Source organism: Antedon mediterranea, chromosome 7 (genome assembly GCF_964355755.1).
Source record: "Antedon mediterranea chromosome 7, ecAntMedi1.1, whole genome shotgun sequence".
Lineage (NCBI taxonomy): Eukaryota > Metazoa > Echinodermata > Crinoidea > Comatulida > Antedonidae > Antedon > Antedon mediterranea.
This window is the reverse complement of record NC_092676.1, coordinates 9,213,646-9,235,728: the sequence shown is the minus strand read 5'-3', so window position 1 is coordinate 9,235,728 and position 22,083 is coordinate 9,213,646. Positions and strand designations below refer to the sequence as shown.

General features: G+C 33.5%; 1 protein-coding gene across 1 annotated transcript; it reads left to right on the top strand.

Annotated features, from left to right (window-relative positions):
• Nucleotides 1-558: 558 nt before the first annotated feature.
• LOC140055713 (phosphoribosylformylglycinamidine synthase-like) lies at nt 559-9,616 on the top strand. Its single transcript, XM_072101091.1, has 21 exons — nt 559-739; nt 838-976; nt 1,277-1,587; nt 2,240-2,348; nt 2,857-2,997; nt 3,411-3,664; nt 4,018-4,278; nt 4,462-4,692; nt 4,858-5,081; nt 5,445-5,576; nt 5,829-5,960; nt 6,050-6,461; nt 6,609-6,692; nt 6,803-6,958; nt 7,220-7,333; nt 7,461-7,612; nt 7,725-7,947; nt 8,066-8,272; nt 8,418-8,576; nt 8,741-8,896; nt 9,005-9,616. Exons 1-21 carry the CDS (start codon nt 592-594, stop codon nt 9,325-9,327), a joined length of 4,068 nt encoding a protein of 1,355 aa, XP_071957192.1. The 5' UTR covers nt 559-591; the 3' UTR covers nt 9,328-9,616.
• Nucleotides 9,617-22,083: the final 12,467 nt, after the last annotated feature.

Sequence of the window (22,083 nt, the reverse complement as noted above, 5' to 3'; positions counted from 1 at the left end):
TAGGAATGAGCTAAATGAAGATATTAAAAATGTGAACAGTGTCTCTCTTTTTAAGAAACTGTTAACTGCTAATTTCATGTAGCTTTATTTAAATGTAGTGTATTATTTAATTTTATAGTTAGTAAGTGTACGCTTGTTTTATTTTATTTCATTGTAATTGTTTGGAATGAGCTAAATGAAGATATTAAAAATGTGAACACTGTCTCTCTTTTTAAGAAACTGTTAACTGCTAATTTCATGTAGCTTTATTTAAATGTACTGTAGTGTATTATTTAATTTTATAGTTAGTAAGTGTACCCTTGTTTCATTTTATTTCATTGTAATTGTTTTTTTTTTTTTTTTTCTCTTTTGATAGTAATTAAGGTCTTTTTACATTTATTTTTGTTGGTGTTTTCCTTTAAACACGGTCTTACTGAAAAACAACTTTCAGTTGAAGTTAAGTATCCGTGATTAAATAAAGCTTATTATTATTATTATTATAAGTCATATACTTTATAGTTATACTTTTTTAGTGTAAACATCAATAATAATAAATAATAATATATAAAATAATATAGATCTAATATTTAATAATTTATTTTTTTAAAGAATATGACTATCATTACTCGGTTTTATAAAAGTCCGGCATTACTCCCAGGGGCTTCAAATGTTTTGTGGAAGAAATTAGCAAAGCAGTTGGAAAATTCTAAATTGCAAGATTTAAAAACGGAAATTTGTTTTAATGTGGAAGTAAACGGAGGTAGGTACTCTTCCTTTCTAATTTAAATTTTAATAAATTGTTTTGCCAAACTAATATTATTTTGAAAATGTCAATTAAACTGTGTATTATTTTCATAGATTGCCTCAGTGGTGAAGAACAGAAGAAAATACAATGGATCTTAGGTACCCCTTTTGAAGAATTTAGCCTGCTGACCAAGTCAATCATAGTTGAAGATGATCAAGAACCTGATGGACTTCTGATTGAAATTGGGCCTAGGTCAGAAAATGTTTTTTAATTAACAAATTACCCTTCTTGTCTAGTCGTACAGTGTTAGTGTCGGTTTCAGTTGAGAATAAGTATTAATAAATAATACTGTATGTTTTGTTATTCGGTAGGTAATATCTGAAAAAGTAAAAGTCATAATTTTTGTTGTTCAACAAGGTAATAGGCATAAATTAAGAAAGGTGGGCATAAACATGCATGGCAGAATATGTTGACTGTATATTTAATATCATGGGCATTACATTACACTATCTACTGTATATGATATAATAAGTTTAATTTTTATACACACAGGTTGAACTTCTCTACGGCCTGGTCAACAAATGCTGTCTCAATCTGCCAATCGGCTGGAATCAACCATGTGACTCGTATTGAGCGTTCTATTCGCTATCTTATAAACGTAGCCGACGATCATGGCATTGCTGCGTCTATCAGCCCCGAGGAAGAGAAGCTACTGGTAGCCGTACTTCACGATCGTATGACGGAATGTCACTACCACGAACCAATCAGCAGCTTTGAAATTAAAGCTAAACCAGAAGAAGTCTTTGAAATTGATGTTATAGGTGAAGGGAAAGTTGCTCTGGAAAAGGCAAACAAAGAATTAGGTGATTGTAGTACTCTCAATCATGTTCCCCAAGTATAGATGAACTTTGAACTGTGTTAAACTCCTGTGTTTTTTAATTCTATTTCAGTTTTTTCTATTATTAACTTAACTTTAAAATTAATATAGGTAACTTTGTGTTGATACTGTATATCATTATATTATGATTAAAGTCCCATTTCCTACGTTTTTAGATCTAATTATAGGTCACAAACTACATTTAATGTAAAAATAAATATGTATGCAATAACTTTTTCGTCTTTAAAACTGTTAAAAATTTGAAAAATAAATTGATTCTAATCATTTAGAGACTTTCTATAAATCATAACATGCATTGTGCATGTGTATTGTTTCTTTCTTTTTATCATAATTTACCATAAAACAGAAAAGACAAGGCAAAAATTGTAGGGAATAGGTCTTTAACATTACATTTAGCTTAACATCCAACATGATTTCATATTCTTTTAAGTGTGTTCTAGTAACCAGTTAATATTACTGTACAGTAATTATTTAATCGGTCTGTGGATACATTGTTCATTTAAGAATTCATTGTTATTGAATTTATAAACCAAAGCTTATCATGACCAATAAATGGTTGATGAAGATTTCTATTATTAATATTGCATTATAAACATTTTGTATTATTCTTACTGCAGGACTTGCCTTTGATACGTGGGACATAGACTTTTACACCAACATGTTTATTGAAAAGGTTAAACGGAATCCAACAAGTGTTGAACTCTTTGACTTGGCTCAGTCTAACAGGTACAAAGCACTTTAGTTTTAGTCGCATGAAGTTTTACCATCTGTGAATGATGGTCATGAATATTTATTTACATTCTTTACTGTCTTGTAAAAGTAATATCTTTATTTAATACAAACCTAAATTATTGAAAATACAATATTGCAATGCTGTGAGTTTATCAGTGATTGGATAGAGATATAAATAGAATATGCTAAATAGCTAAATCAAAATGAGGTAAAAATAAAGTAAATGAAGTAAAACAGTCAAAAAGAACAAAGATACCATCTGCCTCAATATATACCTGAAAAAAAAAACAGGTGAAAAACAATTGTGGCATTGTCTATTTGCCTTCTAGCCTAAAATAAAGTAAAATAGTATTTGTAACCATGGATAATCCTAAGACATAGACCATTCTTTACTTAAATTCTTTTCATCTATGCAACATTTCTCAGCTTTCATTACTGTATTTAGAAATTCCTGAAAATATTCCCACAAATGGTTTTTTCTTGCTTTCTGTCTTCTTTCTAGTGAGCATAGTCGTCATTGGTTTTTTAAGGGTAAGATGGTAATCGATGGAGAAGAAAAAGATCATTCTTTATTCAAGATGGTGATGTCAACGCAAGCTACCAGCAATGATAACAACGTCATTAAATTCTCGGATAACAGCAGGTATCTTAACATTTTACGTGGCTTTTATATTTATATCCATATTTTCCGAATCGAATCACGATATAGTTCACTGGAATGGTGTCTATGACTCTTGTATAAATCTTGTTGTGCTGGACAGAATTAGGCATTATACCTGAAATTATTAGTTCTAGAGGGTGTCATGAAATAGCCCATAAAATACTACAGGCATAATTTCCATCGTAAATGATATTTATTCACATTTTGTTGAACCACAAAGTATTGCCTAAAGCTCTGTCTACACTATCAACTTTTATGTAAAAAAATGTGATGTGCCCATATATGGATATGATGATGTCATATCACTACCATATTTGGGGACAGACAGAGCTTTAAATGTTGTCAATGAACCTATACTGTTTTTTCTCACTTTGATGACTTTACTTGATTTTCAGTGCAATCAAAGGCCATAAGGTCAAAGTTCTCAAACCAGCCAATCCCGGGTCAGCAAGTGTGATGGAGGAATCTGAACCACTCAGGCATATCATCTTCACAGCAGAGACCCATAACTTTCCAACTGGGGTTGCACCTTTCCCAGGGGCTACAACTGGTACTGGGGGTAGGATACGTGATGTTCAGGCTGCAGGGAAGGGGGCACATGTAGTGGCTGGCACTGCAGGCTACTGTTTTGGAAATTTGAACATTCCAGGTAAATTATATAAATCTAAAAATTAGATTTTGTAGTCCTTATGAAAATTGATGTCAGACTTTACTCGCTCAAAAATCAAAATAAATACAAATATAACAGAAAATAAAACATAACAAATATACAAATATAAAGGATAAACCTTATCAAAGATTTGCAAAGTAACAACAATTAAAAGATATTCATTTACTGGCACTTATATGTATAAATAGAGTATGGGATGAAAGATATTAAGTAACGCATGCAGTGAACAGGCATAATTGCTTGCTTAATTACATAATTTTGCTTTTTATAAATGTTATATATTCAGTGTAATTAATTATTTATTATCATTGATTGAACATTTGTTTAAACAGGGTATGACCTTCCATGGGAGGACAAAAATATGGTTTATCCTAGCAACATGGCGCCTGCTCTGTCGGTTGCTGTAGAGGCCAGCAACGGTGCATCTGACTACGGCAACAAGTTTGGTGAACCCGTTCTAACCGGTTTCTCTCGTTCATTTGGCATGATGCTTACTGAGAGCGACAGAAGAGAGTGGGTCAAGCCCATTATGTTCAGCGGGGGTATTGGGATGCTTGAGAGTATGCATGCGACTAAAGACGAAGCAGAAAAAGGTTTGTTAAACAAACTAAATACAACACCATAAAAAATACTGTACTTCTTATTATTGTTGTCTCCACATAGATATTATATGTCTGTCATATAAAATAAGATTATAGTAACCTGATAAAATATTTTGTTTTTATTTCTCCATTGAAAACTAATTATTGACTGATCAATAATTGTTTACCATGCAGGAATGAAAATTGTAAAACTTGGTGGACCAATCTATCGCATCGGAGTCGGTGGGGGCGCTGCATCTTCCATTCAAGTTCAAGGTGACAATACAGAAAAACTGGACTTCGAAGCCGTGCAGCGCGGTGATGCGGAGATGGAACAGAAACTAAACCGAGTTATAAGGGCGTGCATTGAGATGGTTGATACAAACCCTATATGTAGTATACATGATCAAGGAGCTGGAGGCAATGGTGAGTTTGCATGCAATGTGCTTATTTTTATTATTTTACTAAGTACAGTAGCACCCCTCATTTGGGACATCCCTATTAAGGGGACACTTTGTCAGACAAATGTACTTATTTTTATGTCAAACTATGGCTAACATCTGACCAATTAAATCATTTTTTTGTGTACAGGTAATGTTTTAAAGGAGATATGTGAACCTGCAGGTGCTCTAATAAAAGCTAAGGAATTCCAACTAGGTGATCCAACCATCAACACCTTAGAACTATGGGGTGCAGAATACCAGGAGTCCAATGCCATACTAATACGATCTGAGGATCAAGAAAAACTTCAAGATATTTGTGACAGAGAGAAATGTCCAGCTGTTTTTGTTGGTGACATTACAGGTGATGGGAAGGTAATATTTGGATGATTTTTTTTACCTACTTTATTCTAAATTTTTTTAGTGGAGCTGTTGCTTGGTGGTTTAACATGCTTGCCTTCCAATTCCAAGGTCAAGGGTTCAATCAAGGTCAAGGGTTGTAACTCACGACTCTTTCAACTTCACTCCCTAAGCCTGAAATAAAACTTAGTTTATAAGCACGATAAACTATAAAATATTTTATCCATCCTGTAATTGGCAAGTTTGTGCTTACTGTGGGATAAGTATGAAAAAACGCATTTAAATACTACAGTGTTACTAATTTTGAAGAATGCCTTTTCATGCACAGATAGAGTGCATAAGAGTTTTGCAATACAAAAATATTTTGTTTTGTTTCAGATTCGTCTTGAGGTGGAAAAGAAAGTGGAAGCTGGTAAGGGTGATGCAGAACCTCCAAGCATAAAAAGAACAGCACTTACTTATCCAGTTGATCTCCAACTTGAATGGGTTCTTGGGAAGATGCCGCAAAAGGTATGATGGAGACTTGATAGTAGAGTAGTGTCGGTAATAAGTTTGAACCATACCATGAATGCATCAGTGGTGTAATGGTAGTATGTCTGCATATCAAGCAGAAGATTCCAGGTTCAAATCTCAGCTGAGGTCACCTTTTCTCAATCTCACAGATTTCATCATAAATAACCATTGAAAATAATTATGTGTTATAATAATAGTGTCTCTTTCTGTCTGTAAAATTATATAGAATTATATTTTTTTTTCTCTCAGGTTTTCAAGTATGATCGATGTAAACCAAAACTTAAGCAGTTAACACTACCTGATGGGTTGACTGTCCGATGTGCACTCGACCGTGTTCTGCGTCTACCTTCAGTAGCCAGTAAAAGATTTTTGACTAATAAGGTAAAGATCTGTTTATCTTTAATATTGCATAATTTATTTGTGTGAAGGAATATGGAAAGTGTATAACCAGGATATATTGTTTCTGTTAGGTTGATCGTGCTGTCACGGGCCTGATAGCCCAGCAGCAATGTGTAGGCCCCCTGCACACACCACTCGCTGATGTTGCTGTTATCGCACTCTCCCACTTTGAAACTGTAGGCTCAGCTACAGCCATTGGAGAGCAGCCTATTAAAGGGTTAGTCGATCCTGGCTGTGGTGCCAGGATGTCTGTAGGAGAAGCCCTTACCAATCTTGTGTTTGCTAGGGTCTCCGATCTTAAAGATGTCAAATGTAGCGGTAACTGGATGTGGCCAGCGAAGCTTCCTGGTGAGGGTGCTGCATTGTATGATGCATGCGAGGCTATGTGCGAGGTGATGGGCAAGTTGGGTGTTGCTGTGGATGGTGGGAAGGACTCTTTGAGTATGGCTGCCAGGATAGGCTCTGAAACGATCAAAGCTCCAGGTTAGACATTTCATGCTTGTTAATAACTAGTATAGAGTCTGATGTACAATATTGTGAATTATTTTAATAAGTTAAGCTTGAATACACTAATACACTTCTTTACTCCATTTACTTACTAATAATGAAATATCAATTACAATTTTTTAGGTGCATTGGTTGTGTCTGTGTATGTGGCATGCCCAGATATTACTGCAACTGTGACCCCTGACCTTAAATGTCCAGACAGTAAAGGTAAAGTGAATATAACATTGCACATTTTGTTAGGTACAATTAAATTAACTACCTAAACAAACAAAAAATATAATATATTTATAAACAAGACTTTACATATTCTATTTCAGGGACTTTGCTCTGGGTTTCATTTGGTAAAAGGCATAACCGGTTAGGTGGTAGTGCCCTCGCTCAGTGCTATAATCAACTCGGACAATCCTCGCCTGATCTCGATGAACCGGAAACGTTTGTAAGGGCTTTCAACACAACGCAAAATCTTATCAAAGGTAGTCATTTTCATAGACTTATTAATTAGACGTTTACAATAAATTCATTTACTTGTAGTTATAATATAAAGCGCTGTCTACACTATCAAACTAGTTTGACAAAAAAATGTGATGCGCCTAAATAGGGTAGTGAAATTCCCAAAAATGGTAGTGATATGATATCATGTCCATATATGGACATATCACATCACATAAAGTTTGATAGTGTAGACAGAGCTTTAGAGATATGAATTCAACTTTGTCTTTTGTATCCTTTTGTAGATAGAAAAATATCAGCTGGTCATGATATTAGTGATGGCGGTATTGTAACAACATTATTAGAAATGGCGTTTTCTGGGAATTGTGGTATTGACGTCAAACTTTCCGAACCTGATGGTAAGCATTATGCTATCTCTATAAATGCCTCGAATGGATCTGTAAAGTGTCATTTTAATCTTTCATATAGTTCCAGAACCTCTGGTAAGCAATAATACATTGTAAGACTTTATATATTTATTTTCAGTAACTGCAATTGATATTCTGTTTGCTGAAGAAGTAGGGCTGGTGTTAGAAGTAACAGCTAATGCTAGTGAGGACATTTGTAGACAGTTCAGTGACAATAATGTCCTTTGTTCTCTAATTGGTCACTCTAGTGGATCAGGTCAAGGGTCAATGGTAAGTTTTTGTTTTTTTTAAATGGAAGCAATATTTGAACATTTATTTACGATCATTTATCATTTATGATGGTTTTTAGAATGAATCTGAATATTTTACATGTAAATTATAGGTTGTCATCTCGGTAAATGAGAAAGAAGTCTTGAATGAAAAGATGACTGTTCTTAGAGACGTGTGGGAAGAGACTAGTTTTCAACTGGAAAAACTACAAGCAAATCCAGAGTGTGTTGAAGTGGAGCAACGCAATTTAGCAAATAGAACAGCACCACCATTTAAATTAACCTTTGACCCTGTTGCAACAAATTTGAATTCTGTTAAAAAGGGATGCTCTAAAGGTTAGAACCAATTTTGGAATATTGATTATCTTGTTCTGAATTTTAATTTGTTAAAGTAATACGAGTTAAATTTGGCTCATTAGTTACCATATACATAATCATAATTGGCCTTCCATAGATGGAATGAAACCAAAGGTTGCTGTGATCCGTGAGGAAGGCAGTAATGGAGATCGAGAGATGAGTTCAACACTACACATGGCTGGCTTTGAAACATGGGACGTCAATATGCAAGATTTAGCTTGCGGGAAAGTCACCCTCGATCAATTCCGTGGAGTAGTTTTTGTTGGTGGCTTCAGTTTTGCAGACGTTTGTGGTTCTGCAAAAGGTATACTTTTCTGATTGCACTTTTTGTAGCATAGCAAAAATACATGCGGGAGCAGTAACCAAGTATTATACTAGTATTAGACAGATAGTAACCTAAATAAATATTTATTCTAGTTTATTTAAATAATGTTTATTAATCATTTTAGGTTGGGCAGCAACTATTTTGTTCAACCCAGCTGTGCGTGCTCAGTTTGATGCATTTAGAGCAAGGAAAGACACTTTCTCACTGGGTGTATGCAATGGCTGCCAACTAATGGGCCTGCTAGGCTGGGTTGCTCCAGATGTCACCAAGGAGCTTACTACAGGTAAGGTATCATGAGGTATATTTAGTAAGTAGTGTAGTGGTAGTAGGACACCGGTGTAAAGCATGTAATGCCTCTTTGACAAGTAAAAAGAAAATATGAACTACTTTTTGATATCCATTTGTTGACAGACTGTTTATTATGAATTATTTGTTATTGTCTTTTAGACGCAGCATCAGCTCAGCAAGGAGTCCATCTTGCTCATAATCTTTCCGAGCGTTTTGAGTCTCGTTTTGTTGCTGTAAAGATTAATGAAAGCCCTGCTTTAATGCTGAAAGGAATGGAAGGCTCTGTGCTTGGTGTCTGGACACAGCATGGAGAAGGTTAGATATTGATACCTCTTGATAATGATGGATGCTTAGTACAAACTTATATTTTAATTTAACTAAAAATGTTATTAAATTTACTCAACTCAAATTGTTTCTCTCTAGGGCACATGAAGTTTTCTAACAAAGAAACAAAAGACACAGTTCTGTCTGAAAATCTTGCACCAGTGCGCTTTGTCGATGACAAAGGAGAAGTGACAACTGAATACCCGTTGAACCCCAATGGCTCACCCAATGGCGTAGCGGCAATTTGCTCCGCAGATGGCCGTCATCTGGCGATCATGCCTCATCCAGAGCGTACAACTTTGACGTGGCAATGGCCATGGATGCCGCAAGATTGGCGGGAGACATTACAAGCGTCACCGTGGATGAAGATGTTCCAAAATGCTTGTTCATGGTGCTTGGAGACGTCGGAGGCAGATAGATAATAATATTGCTTATACATGGGATATATTTTAAAAAAATAATATCTTGTTGGTGGTGCTTCAGAGGCAGATACTATTGCTTTATGCATGAAAATGGGATATAATTATATACTGTATAAATGTGTTCCTCTTCTCAACAATATTATTTATTGAGGCTTAATTTCAGCAATATATATTTTTTTTCTCTTTTGTGGGGGCAACCCACTTTTATTGCAATGATAAACAACAATATGGTGAAGGTTACAGTATATATGTCTGTCTATCTATCTATTTATCAATGAATATTTAAGTGATATTACGCAGACAGAGGAAGATTATGTAAAATATTTTGAAATTGTGTTGAAGTCTAGATAAAACAAACATGTATACAGAGAAAATTTATATTACAGAGCTAAAACGATATAAAGATTGATATTCAGTATTAAAAAGAGTTTCGATATAATATAAATAAATATGATAAAATGGTATATTGCATTATAAGATTATGTTTTGTTTGGGTACTTTTATAAAATTGTATAGTTTTACATTTTGAACATAATATTGCTTTTATTAATTAAATTTTTTTAAATAGTTCTATCTTAAATAAATTCCAAGTGATAATCCGTTTGCTTGTTTTATAAATAATGCAAGATTTGTAAATACTAAATGTAAATAAAGAGATGAGTTCATTAACAAGCGTGTTCTGAGTTCCTATAATTATGTCTTACCACTCGGGGAAACCTGACCGTAATGTTTCATTAGTCGGAATACATTTAACCGATCAGTTTACGGAACTTCCTCAAATCTGATTGAATGCTGTTACAGGTGTACAACATATGTTTTTCACTTTCTATTTCTATACAACACTTTTTGCAACAATCACTTTTATTAAGATTCCACTTCTTTAAGTTTTTTCACGCTGCTGCTCTAGCCCGCTACGTCATACGAGATAACTCATTCATTAGATGAAATCAAGCAGCAGTATAATACTACACTTTGACATTTTTGTTAAAATGGAAACTCGACTATAATTTATAGGTATTGAATCCAAAAAAACGGCTGGGAAAAGAGTCTAATAACAAATCCCAAAGCATTTCTGGTATTTATGAGTCCCATGATATTACATGGGTACTATAATTCACTGTCAGATAATCATTGAATTATTATCAAAACAGTCCATTGAAGTTTTTTTTTGTAAAAGGATAAGTATCTAGGCTTGATGAAGTGACCCCCCAGACTTGACCTTAGCAATAAAAATAAGCAAGCAGCGTTTTTTGTAAGAAATATTCTTGTCTTGTCTAAACTCTTTCCTCCACTCTTCTACAGATTTTGTTTTTTTTTCTTTATCATCTTTCACTTTTTCCACTTTGTAATCAAATTTGTGAGCGGTTAGAATTTTAAGTTTTGTAGTTATTTCCTTTTCTAGTTCATCAAGTGCGTTTTTACTTGCGGAGGACACACGTGATTGGGTTGACATGATGATGACATCATCAGGAAGCATGTCTTGCAAGGAATGAACAAGTAGGTGTAAACACTTCTCGTCTCTGGGAAGTTAAAAGATAGTTAAGAGAGTGAGTGAGTTTAATCTAGCACAACCTGAACGCTTTAATCGAACTTTAATGAATATGTTAGGTATACACTCGAAGGCGAAAAGAAGGAAAGCTGGAGTCGCTATATCAGTGCTTTGGTTCATGCTTACAACTGTATGAAGCATGACAGTACAGGTTTCTCACCTTATTTTCTGATGTTCGGACGAGAGGCGAGACTTCCTGTTGACTTACGGTTTGGAATTAGCCCAGATGGATTTGGTAACGCTGACCCCATAAAGTACGTCAACGATCTGAGAGACCAACTATCGCTTGCCTATCAAATGGCATCTGAAGAGGCAGCGAAGTCAGCACGCAAGAACAAAGTTCGACATGATTTGAAAGTACGAGTCAATGATCTTCATCCAGGTGATCGAGTGTTGATTCGAAATCTGGGACTACAGGGTAAACACAAACTCGCTGACCAGTGGGACTCCGTGTGAAGCCAGAATCAAATAGTGGTCGAGTAGGCCTACGAACACTACATCGAAACATACTTCTGCCCATCGACTATTTAAACAAAGAAGATCCACCAGCAAAACCTACTAAACAGAAGATAAACCGCCCTATTACACGCGGTCTAAGGCAAAAGTTCATGTCACTGAGAGCGAGCATGATGACAGTGGTGAATCCAGTGAGAAGGAGGTTACAATGCTAGTCTCATTAGACTTCTCAGTCACACTCCCTGTAGAAACGTTTACAGTTTCGTCCATTTCACCCCATTTTCCGCTGAATGTAGATGCCCAAGAATTTGTCCATGAAACTACTCCTGCTATATATCTCATATTAGTGCTGGAAATGTTTCCACTGATAGTAGTCCTGTAAATGCGTTCTTTGACGAGAGCATCGAGTCTGTAGTCACGTCAGTTTTTGTGAGTTTGATGTTAAAGAAGCAAGTGAAGTTGCAACAGATGTAGAGCCAGCTGTAGTTGACTCCCCAGTATCATCTGTACCCAGTCCTAAACTTTCTGTCACTATTCTTGATTCTCCTGTGGCTTGTGCTGAACCTCTACTCATCCCGCAATCTTGTTCTGAACCTCTACTCATCCCGCAATCTTGTTTAGATTCCGCACCATGATCCCTCCAACCTTGCCCTGAGCCTGTGTCTGTTTCTCAACTTTGTTTTGAAGATACCGAGATTCTTCCAAGTCCCATTATTGATTTACCTAATGATACTCCTATTATTGAACCTAATATTGAACCCATTATTGAACCTATTGTTGAACCTACTATTACTGAACTTTCACAGTCTGTTGAACCCATCCCTGATAACATGTGTAGGCCTACTACAAGTTTTTACAGCATATCCTAACTTTTTTCAGAAACATATTTCATCACTTTAAACAAGATAAATGTGTTTAGAAGTATTTAAAACATACAAATTTATCCTTGATTTGTAAAAATCCATCAAATATAACGTATTTTGAAAGTAAGAAAAGTATATTTAATTTCCTTAAAGAGCCAAGATCTTAGAACACGAATGCTGTTCTATCTGTTGTCTTCCCCCCACCTACCAGTGCAATGCTTGCCTGTATGCTTTGAATAGAAAACCGTTCAGGCGAAACAATCGCCTTTCTTCCGGTAAAGTTTAGCAGGCTAACTCTCTCTCGTGACTCCGGAGAGTTTGCGGACGCAAAGCTCTATTTCCTATTCTCCCAATGTAAAGTTTAGCAGGCTAACTCTCTCGTGACTCTGGAGAGTTTGCGGACGCAAAGCTCCATCCCTATTCTTCCAATGTAAAGTTTAGCAGGCTAACTCTCCTGACTCTGGAGAGTTTACACACGCAACGCAAAGCTCCTTTCATAAAGTTTAGTTTGGCAGGGCGACATGTGACATGTATATTTTATTTTAATAATAATTCATGATCATTAGAAGATAATTATTAGGAAACTTATATTTTAAAGATGTGACCTATACCAATTCAAAATTACAATAATTACTATGTTTTGTTTTAAATTTAAAATGTGTTTATCGTGGACGACGTGTGAATATGTTTTTGACCCGGGCTTCCTTGTCCTTTGTCACTAATAATTGAGGCATATTTGCATATTTTAAAATAAATACGCAATAAAATTCATATAAATAAAATTATATTATATAATATATATTTTATATTATTATATATTAAAATGTATTTTATCTATTATTAAGTATTTCAAAAATAAGCACAGATGCCGGTGGTGAGCAAAATATGCGCACTAAAAATAACATTGGAAAACACCCACCCTATAGTTTCAAAACACAATCGCATTTCACAGGGTTAAAATAAAAGGTGATGCAATTATTTTGTTATCAATCAGGCTTTTTATTTATGTTAAACTCTCCAAAATTTATTTTCTGCGATTAAAATTATAATTTTAATAAAAATATATTTTCCGTAAAATAATCTAATTAATTTAGTATTAGTATAAGACTAACATCATTTCTTTTCAAAACTACACTGAAAATCTCCAACGAAAATGTAAACGATAATACACACATGGATAAGTAGCCTGCTACCAACATTGGGCCCAACGCGACAGGCCCGAGTTTTTAGCGGGTTTTGACTATAGTTCACGCACGATTTTACTGATATAGAAAAGATTATTTAAGTTCAGTTTATTGGGGTTAGATTGATTTTAAGAGTTTAATTGATTATTTTGCGGTTATGTCTAGGAATGGCCTAAGCCTCTCCCTATTTTATTTATGGGCCTGGCTGTCCGAGTCCATCGTCTGTCCTGATTGTTTTAAACAAACATGGTAACAGACCTACCTACCTACTGGCCTAGATTTAACAAATCAAAAGATATCTCTTTTTGTTTTACCTTTTCTTTACACCACCAGTACATTTACACATTACTGATATCATCTATTATATTCTGTATAATGGTTTCCACCCATTATGCCTTTTGTTCTTCAAATTTCTTTTCATAGGACTCTACAAATTAACAATAGGTCTGTAGGCCTAGTTCATTTCCTTTAATGTTTATTGGATTCTGTTCTTTGTTCATTATATTGTCTATCTAAAAAATTAGCAGGCACAGAATAATAAAAACACATTAAAGTGAAAATTGTAATTATATTTAGGTACTTAATGAATATTTTGATTATTTTTCAACATGTAAATTGACTAATTGAAATGCGTTCTTTTGTCAAATAAGTTGACTCTTGTACTAATAGGCCTATTGTTAAATAATATTTATTTATTTTACTTACTCTGGATGCACCTTCATTCAAGAAGTGTGCCACTGTTTCAAAAGTGTAGCTTCCAAATAAATTATTATATTATATGTAAAAAAAAGTGGAGTAAAGTTACTTTAGGTAACTAATTATAAAAGGCATTCATTTTAAATGTGTTATAATTATAGCTAATTCTTTATTTTGTTATTTACTTTATTGATATTAAAAATAAACTTCCAACAGCAAGGAATTATTTAATTACTTATGTGTACACATTGAGAATGCCATAGATATATTATAGTGAAAATATCTCTATGAGAATCCCTACCAACTGTACTATCTTCAGACTAGCCAGCAAGTTTGGAATAGCCAACATGCATTTGAGCAGTGGGGTGTGTGTAATAATTAGAATAGCCACAAGGATATCTCAGAAAAATTAGATATTTTATCATAACTTTTGAACTACTGGAAAGATTTTGTTGCAAAAAAATCTATAATAATTCTTCAAAAAATTCAAGACTATAGCAATCAACTTAATAACGAAAAAGTTATTGTGAATATTACTGAAATTGTGTCCAGGCAGAATGAGTTTATATCACACTTCCTGTTCACCAAGATAAATTAAACAGATACGATTTTAATCCTTTTTTTTTTTCCACTTTGACTGGTGACTCTACTTGTAATGTTTGATATTTTGTGTTTTTGCTCCCGAAGGTAGCAATTTAAGTTAGGGGAGGATGTAACCCTGTCATGTTTTAGACATGTTTTCTTTTCCTTTACTTTTTATTATTTTCCAATGTACCTACAATGTAATGCAGCTGGGTGCAGTGGGTGGGCAAGATTGTTTATCAATATAGCATTAAGATGTTTGCATTATATTGCTTTTCCTTGGAACTGCATATGTTTTAATCATTTTGTTAATTAATCCTTTTAAGAATTCTCTTTGTTCTGTTTTAATCTTCTTACATGTTTATCTATTTAAATGGGAGGTCCTAAATTTGGGAATTGACCAATCGGTCAATTTACCCCTCTTGAGTTTTGCCTAGTAACAAGAATGGACCAATAGGGGTAAACCTTGTTTGACAATTTTGGATGACATTAGGGTATGTTTTGGGAGATTTCTTTCTCTTTGCCTCTTGCCATCGGACGTGCTGGACACTCCAACTTTAATTAAATTTCAACTTTATATACTTTTACATTTCGAACAACGTTGAGTTCGAGAACCTATTTGAAAGTACTGAAAGACATATATATATATATTATATACGGTATACTAAAAGAGTACTAAGTTTAAAGTACAATTCAAGCTAAAGAAGATTGTGATATTTACACGTTGTACAGTTTGTACACTTAAAGTTTTGAAGTTATTTTTATTACACTCAACATGGAGGTATACCTCCATGCACTCAATGAGGATATTGGCTCTCTATTTTAGGTGAGTGATGTGCATACTTTTATCATTATTTTGGGCAGACTTGATGCCTGATCTAATACCTTTAAATTAAGTTTTGTATTGAATTGTTTTAGTTGTTTTAGTATTTAGACTGTACTGTGTGATTTAGTTTATCTTTTAATCTTCCATTGTGCTATTACAATGGTAGTATTGTTGCTTGAGTGCAATCAAGCAAGAGGAGATTAATTAGCAAAAGATAAATGACCCTATGGATGGATAGTTTTGCTTTATGTACACGTTAACTTACGATCAAATAACAGTTTCCTCTTCGCAACTTGTACAATGTAATTTAGAAAACTACAACAATTTTTTAATAAACATAGGCCTATACATCATACAACGTACATTTCTAGAAACAAAATTTTCAAAACTTTCTATCATTTAAAAGTCGAAGATAGCCAGGTCTCGGGTCCATTCTATTGTTGCCACAGATTGATATCTTCATCAGTACTTCTATGAATGGATGATTATAGGTGGGAACACGAACGCTAGTTGATCATACCCTGTACCGTTTGATCATACGAATGTGGAAACCACCTCACGATGTTTACAGTCGATACTGTTGAATGGATATGCACACTCTAATAAACACACACATTTTCATATTTACTGTCATTAAAAATATTCAATTGGTTTACAAATTCTTTGTTCTGTATCTCGGATAACATATTTCGTAGATATTTGGAGCCTCCTATAGTCATTTTTAATCAAATCAATTGAAAGGTTCGCAACTCGCATCGTTCATGATTTTAAATGAGTCAATAATCGTAATTGTGTAAATTTTTTTTATTACGAATGATATTATAGAATAAATGTATCATTTCTTCATTCGATTATAATTAGTATTACTTTATTATTATGCAATTATTATATCATTCAATGACATTATTAATTCTTCGTATCAACCTTTTGACTCACTTACTAAATTATTGGTGGCGCTCTTCAAAATCATCAGACCGTACCGAACCATGCATAGTCAATAGAAAGTAAACTTTTCTCTATGACCGAACACATGTGGATTAAATGATGTTTACGCTCGCGGAGAGAGTAGTAGGCCTAGCCTACACAGTATTTGTTTGCAAGCTTAGCCCCGTTCTAAACATACTGTAAGTTGGTTTCATTTTCTGTTTGTGTGTTAAAATATTGATATATCATTGATTACTTATTGTGTATCTGTTTTTTGATTAGTGCTCTTTCTGATGACTACAATTTAGGCTAGGCCTAATGGGCAGGTAAGCCTAGCTAGCTAGGCCTAGGGTAGGCCCTTTTATTTAGAACGGACTACTTATAAAATGAACGATGGAAGTGCGGGAATGATGTTGTCGACTAGGCTAGGCCTACTAAATAAAAACCAGGCTCATGTTTTTTTGACGTAAACGCCGAGTTACATATAAATATAGCCTAGCATATATTTATAGAAAGAACCTGGTCCTAGATAGCCTATAATATATGGGCAATCTTGTACTTTTTTAGGATAAAATTAATTAATTAAAACCAGTTTCGACAGTCTTAGCCAAGCCAAGAAGCTCTTGAAAAAAGCTATTGAAAAATCTTCTCTATAAATTAGTTTTCAACTTTCTACCAGCTAGTGACTGATAAATTGTCTAAACTGTTGTTTTCTCAACATGGAGATGTAATTTTTATTGTCAAAGTCAATATTATAAGCGGGATATTAAGTGTTTTTTCATGTTGAGGATCTTAGGCTCAAGCAAGAACAATTGATACACCAGCTTTCTATTGTTCAAGTATTAGTACACAAGCTTTTTCCGCCAAATTTCAAACAAAGCTAACAATGGAATACCAGTGGCCTAGCTATGGTCATATACAAGCTCCAAGCATTCTAGATATAACAAACTCTAGCTTTTATGGCTTTGCATATGATGAACTTAGAAGTCATTTTGATAGGCTTGCATTTGAAACATCGACTCTTGATAATATTGATCTATTCAGAAAATTAAGCTATGATTATGAAAGGAAATAAAAACAGACAAGCTAAATATTGAAACAGCGCCGTTAATTGAAGAAATAACACTCAACGATTACAGTCAGAATTGTAAATCCTCTGAGTTTGTGATTACTTATTGTGCATCTGTTTTTTTTATTAGTGCTCTTTCTGATGACTACAATTTAGGCTAGGCTTAATGGGCTAGGTAAGCCTAGCTAGGCCCTTATTTAGGACGGACAACTTATAAAATGAACGATGAAAGTGCGGGAATGATGTTGTCGACTAGGCTAGGCCTACTAAATAAAAACCAGGCTCATGTTTTTTTGGCGTAAACGCCGAGTTACATATAAATATAGCCTAGCCTATATTCATAGAAAGAACCTGGTCCTAGATAGCCTAATAATATATGGGCAATCTTGTACTTTTTTAGGATAAAATTAATTAATTAAAACCAGTTTCGACTTAGCCAAGCCAAGAAGCTCTTGAAAAAAGCTATTGAAAAATCTTCTCCATAAAATAGTTTTCAACTTTCTACCACCTAGTGACTGATAAATTGTCTAAACTGTTGTTTTCTCAACATGGAGATGTAATTTTTATTGTCAAAGTCAATATTATAAGCAGGATATTAAGTGTTTTTTCATGTTGAGGATCTTAGGCTCAAGCAAGAACAATTGATACACCAGCTTTCTATTGTTCAAGTAAGTACACAAGCTTTTTCCGCCCAATTTCAAACAAAGCTAACAATGGAAAACCAGTGGCCTAGCTATGGTCATATAAAAGCTCCAAGCATTCTAGATATAACAAACTCTAGCTTTTATGGCTTTGCATATGATGAACTTAGAAGTCATTTTGATAGGCTTGCATTTGAAACATCGACTCCTGATAATATTGATCTATTCAGAAAATTAAGCTATGATTATGAAAGGAAATAAAAAAAGACGAGCTAAATATTGAAACAGCGCCGTTAATTGAAAAAATAACACTCAACGATTACAGTCGGAATTGTAAATCCTCTGAGTTTGTGATTACTTATTGTGCATCTGTTTTTTTTATTAGTGCTCTTTCTGATGACTACAATTTAGGCTAGGCTTAATGGGCTAGGTAAGCCTAGCTAGGCCCTTATTTAGGACGGACAACTTATAAAATGAACGATGAAAGTGCGGGAATGATGTTGTCGACTAGGCTAGGCCTACTAAATAAAAACCAGGCTCATGTTTTTTTGGCGTAAACGCCGAGTTACATATAAATATAGCCTAGCCTATATTCATAGAAAGAACCTGGTCCTAGATAGCCTAATAATATATGGGCAATCTTGTACTTTTTTAGGATAAAATTAATTAATTAAAACCAGTTTCGACTTAGCCAAGCCAAGAAGCTCTTGAAAAAAGCTATTGAAAAATCTTCTCCATAAAATAGTTTTCAACTTTCTACCACCTAGTGACTGATAAATTGTCTAAACTGTTATTTTCTCAACACGGAGATGTAATTTTTATTGTCAAAGTCAATATTATAAGCAGGATATTAAGTGTTTTTTCATGTTGAGGATCTTAGGCTCAAGCAAGAACAATTGATACACCAGCTTTCTATTGTTCAAGTAAGTACACAAGCTTTTTCCGCCCAATTTCAAACAAAGCTAACAATGGAAAACCAGTGGCCTAGCTATGGTCATATAAAAGCTCCAAGCATTCTAGATACAACAAACTCTAGCTTTTATGGCTTTGCATATGATGAACTTAGAAGTCATTTTGATAGGCTTGCATTTGAAACATCGACTCCTGATAATATTGATCTATTCAGAAAATTAAGCTATGATTATGAAAGGAAATAAAAAAAGACGAGCTAAATATTGGAACAGCGCCGTTAATTGAAGAAATAACACTCAACGATTACAGTCAGAATTGTAAATCCTCTGAGTTTGTGAAAGCAATTGATTGTTCAACTCAAACACCTAAATAATGGGACCAGATCCCATCACTAAAGCTGAAAATAAAGCAAACTGATGAGAAAGTTTCTGAATTAAAACAACAGCTACACTAATTCAAGAAATCCATTCAAATTTTGTTCACCTTAGTAAAGCTTTTAAAGAAATGAGTGAAAGAAACTGGTCTCTTGAGCAACAAATTCTTAGTTTACAGAATATTGCAAGTGAACCTGAATTTGAACTACCTAAAAAGTTGGGTATTGCTAAACTGCGCAAACAACAAAAAAATTAATATTGATTAAAACACAACTAGACCTATATAGGGAGACAATTTATGGGGAAAAAATATAAAATTCCTTTAAGTTTGACTTTTTTTGGGTGAAAAACTTCAATTTTTGGGAAAATTACTGATTTCACAGCGCAAACCTCCAAAAAAAGCTGCGCAAACCTCCTTTAAATCAATTAATATTGATTAAAACACAACTAGACCTATATAGGGAGACAATTTATGGGAAAAAAATTTCAAATTCCTTTAAGTTTGCCTTTTTTTGGGTAAAAAGTTCAATTTTTGGGAAAATTACTGATTTCACAGCGCAAACCTAAAAAAAAAGCTGCGCAAACCTCCTTTAAATCAATTAATATTGATTAGATAACAACTAGAACTATATAAAGAGACAATTTATGGGAAAACAAATTTGAAATTCCTTTAAGTTTTCTTTTTTTTGGGTGAAAAACTTCAATTTTTGGGAAAATTATTGATTTCACAGCACAAACAACAAAAAAAGCTGCGCAAACCTCCTTTAAATCAATTAATATTGATAGAACACAACTAGAACTATATAGGGAAACAATTTATGGGAAAACAAATTTGAAATTCCTTTAAGTTTACTTAACATTAATAGTTTTTAACCCAAAAAAGGCAAACTTGAAGGAATTTCAAATTTGTTTTCCCATAAATTGTCTCCCTATATAGTTTAGTTGTTATCTATCAATATTAATTGATTTAAAGGAGGTTTGCGCAGCTTTTTTTTTTGTTTGCGCTGTGAAATAAGTAATTTTCCCAAAAATTGAAGTTTTTCACCAAAAAAAAAGCAAACTTAAAGGAATTTCAATTTTTTTCCCATAAATTGTCTCCCTATATAGTTCTAGTTGTGTTCTATCAATATTAATTGTTTTGAAGGAGGTTTTGCAGCTTTTTTTGTTGTTTGTGGTGTGAAATCAGTAATTTTCCCAAAGATTGAAGTTTTTCACCCAAAAAAAGGCAAACTTAAAGGAATTTCAATTTTTTTCCCCATAAATTGTCTCCTTATATAGTTCTAGTTGTGTTCTATCAATATTAATTGTTTTGAAGGAGGTTTGCGCAGCTTTTTTGGGGGTTTGCGCTGTGAAATCAGTAATTTTCCCAAAAATTGAAGTTTTTCACCCAAAAAAAGGCAAACTCAAAGGAAATTCAAATTTGTTTTCCCATAAATTGTCTCCCTATATAGTTCTAGTTGTTATCTAATCAATATTAATTGATTTAAAGGAGGTTTGCGCAGCTTTTTTTGTTGTTTGCGCTGTGAAATCAGTAATTTTCCCAAAAATTGAAGTTTTTCACCCAAAAAAAGGCAAACTTAAAGGAATTTCAATTTTTTTCTTCATAAATTGTCTCACTATATAGTTCTAGTTGTGTTCTATCAATATTAATTGTTTTGAGAGAGGTTTGCGCAGCTTTTTTTGTTCTTTGCGCTGTTAAATCAGTAATTTTCCCAAAAATTGAAGTTTTTCACCCAAAAAAAGGCAAACTTAAAGGAATTTTAAATTCTTTTTCCCATAAATTGTCTCCCTATATAGTTCTAGTTGTGTTCTAATCAATAATAATTGTTTTGAAGGAGGTTTGCGCAGCTTTTGTTGTTGTTTGCGCAGTTTAGCAATACCCAAAAAGTTTGTATCTAAACCTAATCTATACTGTAAACAAAATGGCATTAGCACAATCTCAAGTAACACGTTTGATGTGCTTGGTGATACCGTACAACAACCACCATCTAACCTTGCCACATCGACTCTGAAGCTACGCGAATTACAGATCACTCTAGTACTCAAGCTCTACAAAGTCTAAATTGGATGAACTTAGATGAAATATTATATGTAAATGAAGCTATTGTTATGTTTAAGATTATGAACAACCTTGCACCTCCATATTTAATAAAAATAAATTCAATATCAAAAACAATTACTATAATATTAGAACTAAGGCAAATTTAATAGTACCAAAACCAAAAACGTAGCTTATCATATAGAGGTGCCAAGGTTAGGAATGAGCTAAATGAAGATATTAAAAATGTGAACAGTGTCTCTCTTTTTAAGAAACTGTTAACTGCTAATTTCATGTAGCTTTATTTAAATGTAGTGTATTATTTAATTTTATAGTTAGTAAGTGTACCCTTGGTTCATTTTATTTCATTGTAATTGTTTTTTTGTTTTTTTATCTCTTTTGATAGTAATTAAGGTCTTTTTACATTTATTTTTGTTGGTGTTTTCCTTTAAACACGGTCTTACTGAAAAACAACTTTCAGTTGAAGTTAAGTATCCGTGATTAAATAAAGCTTATTATTATTATTATTATAAGTCATATACTTTATAGTTATACTTTTTTAGTGTAAACATCAATAATAATAAATAATAATATATAAAATAATATAGATCTAATATTTAATAATTTATTTTTTTAAAGAAT

Coding starts and splice junctions, on each gene's coding strand:
- LOC140055713 (XM_072101091.1), top strand. CDS start 592: ATGACTATCATTACTCGGTTTTATAAAAGTCCGGCATTACTCCCAGGG. Junction 740..837: donor TAATGTGGAAGTAAACGGAG/GTAGGTACTCTT, acceptor TTATTTTCATAG/ATTGCCTCAGTGGTGAAGAA. Junction 5,577..5,828: donor TTGGGAAGATGCCGCAAAAG/GTATGATGGAGA, acceptor TTTTTCTCTCAG/GTTTTCAAGTATGATCGATG.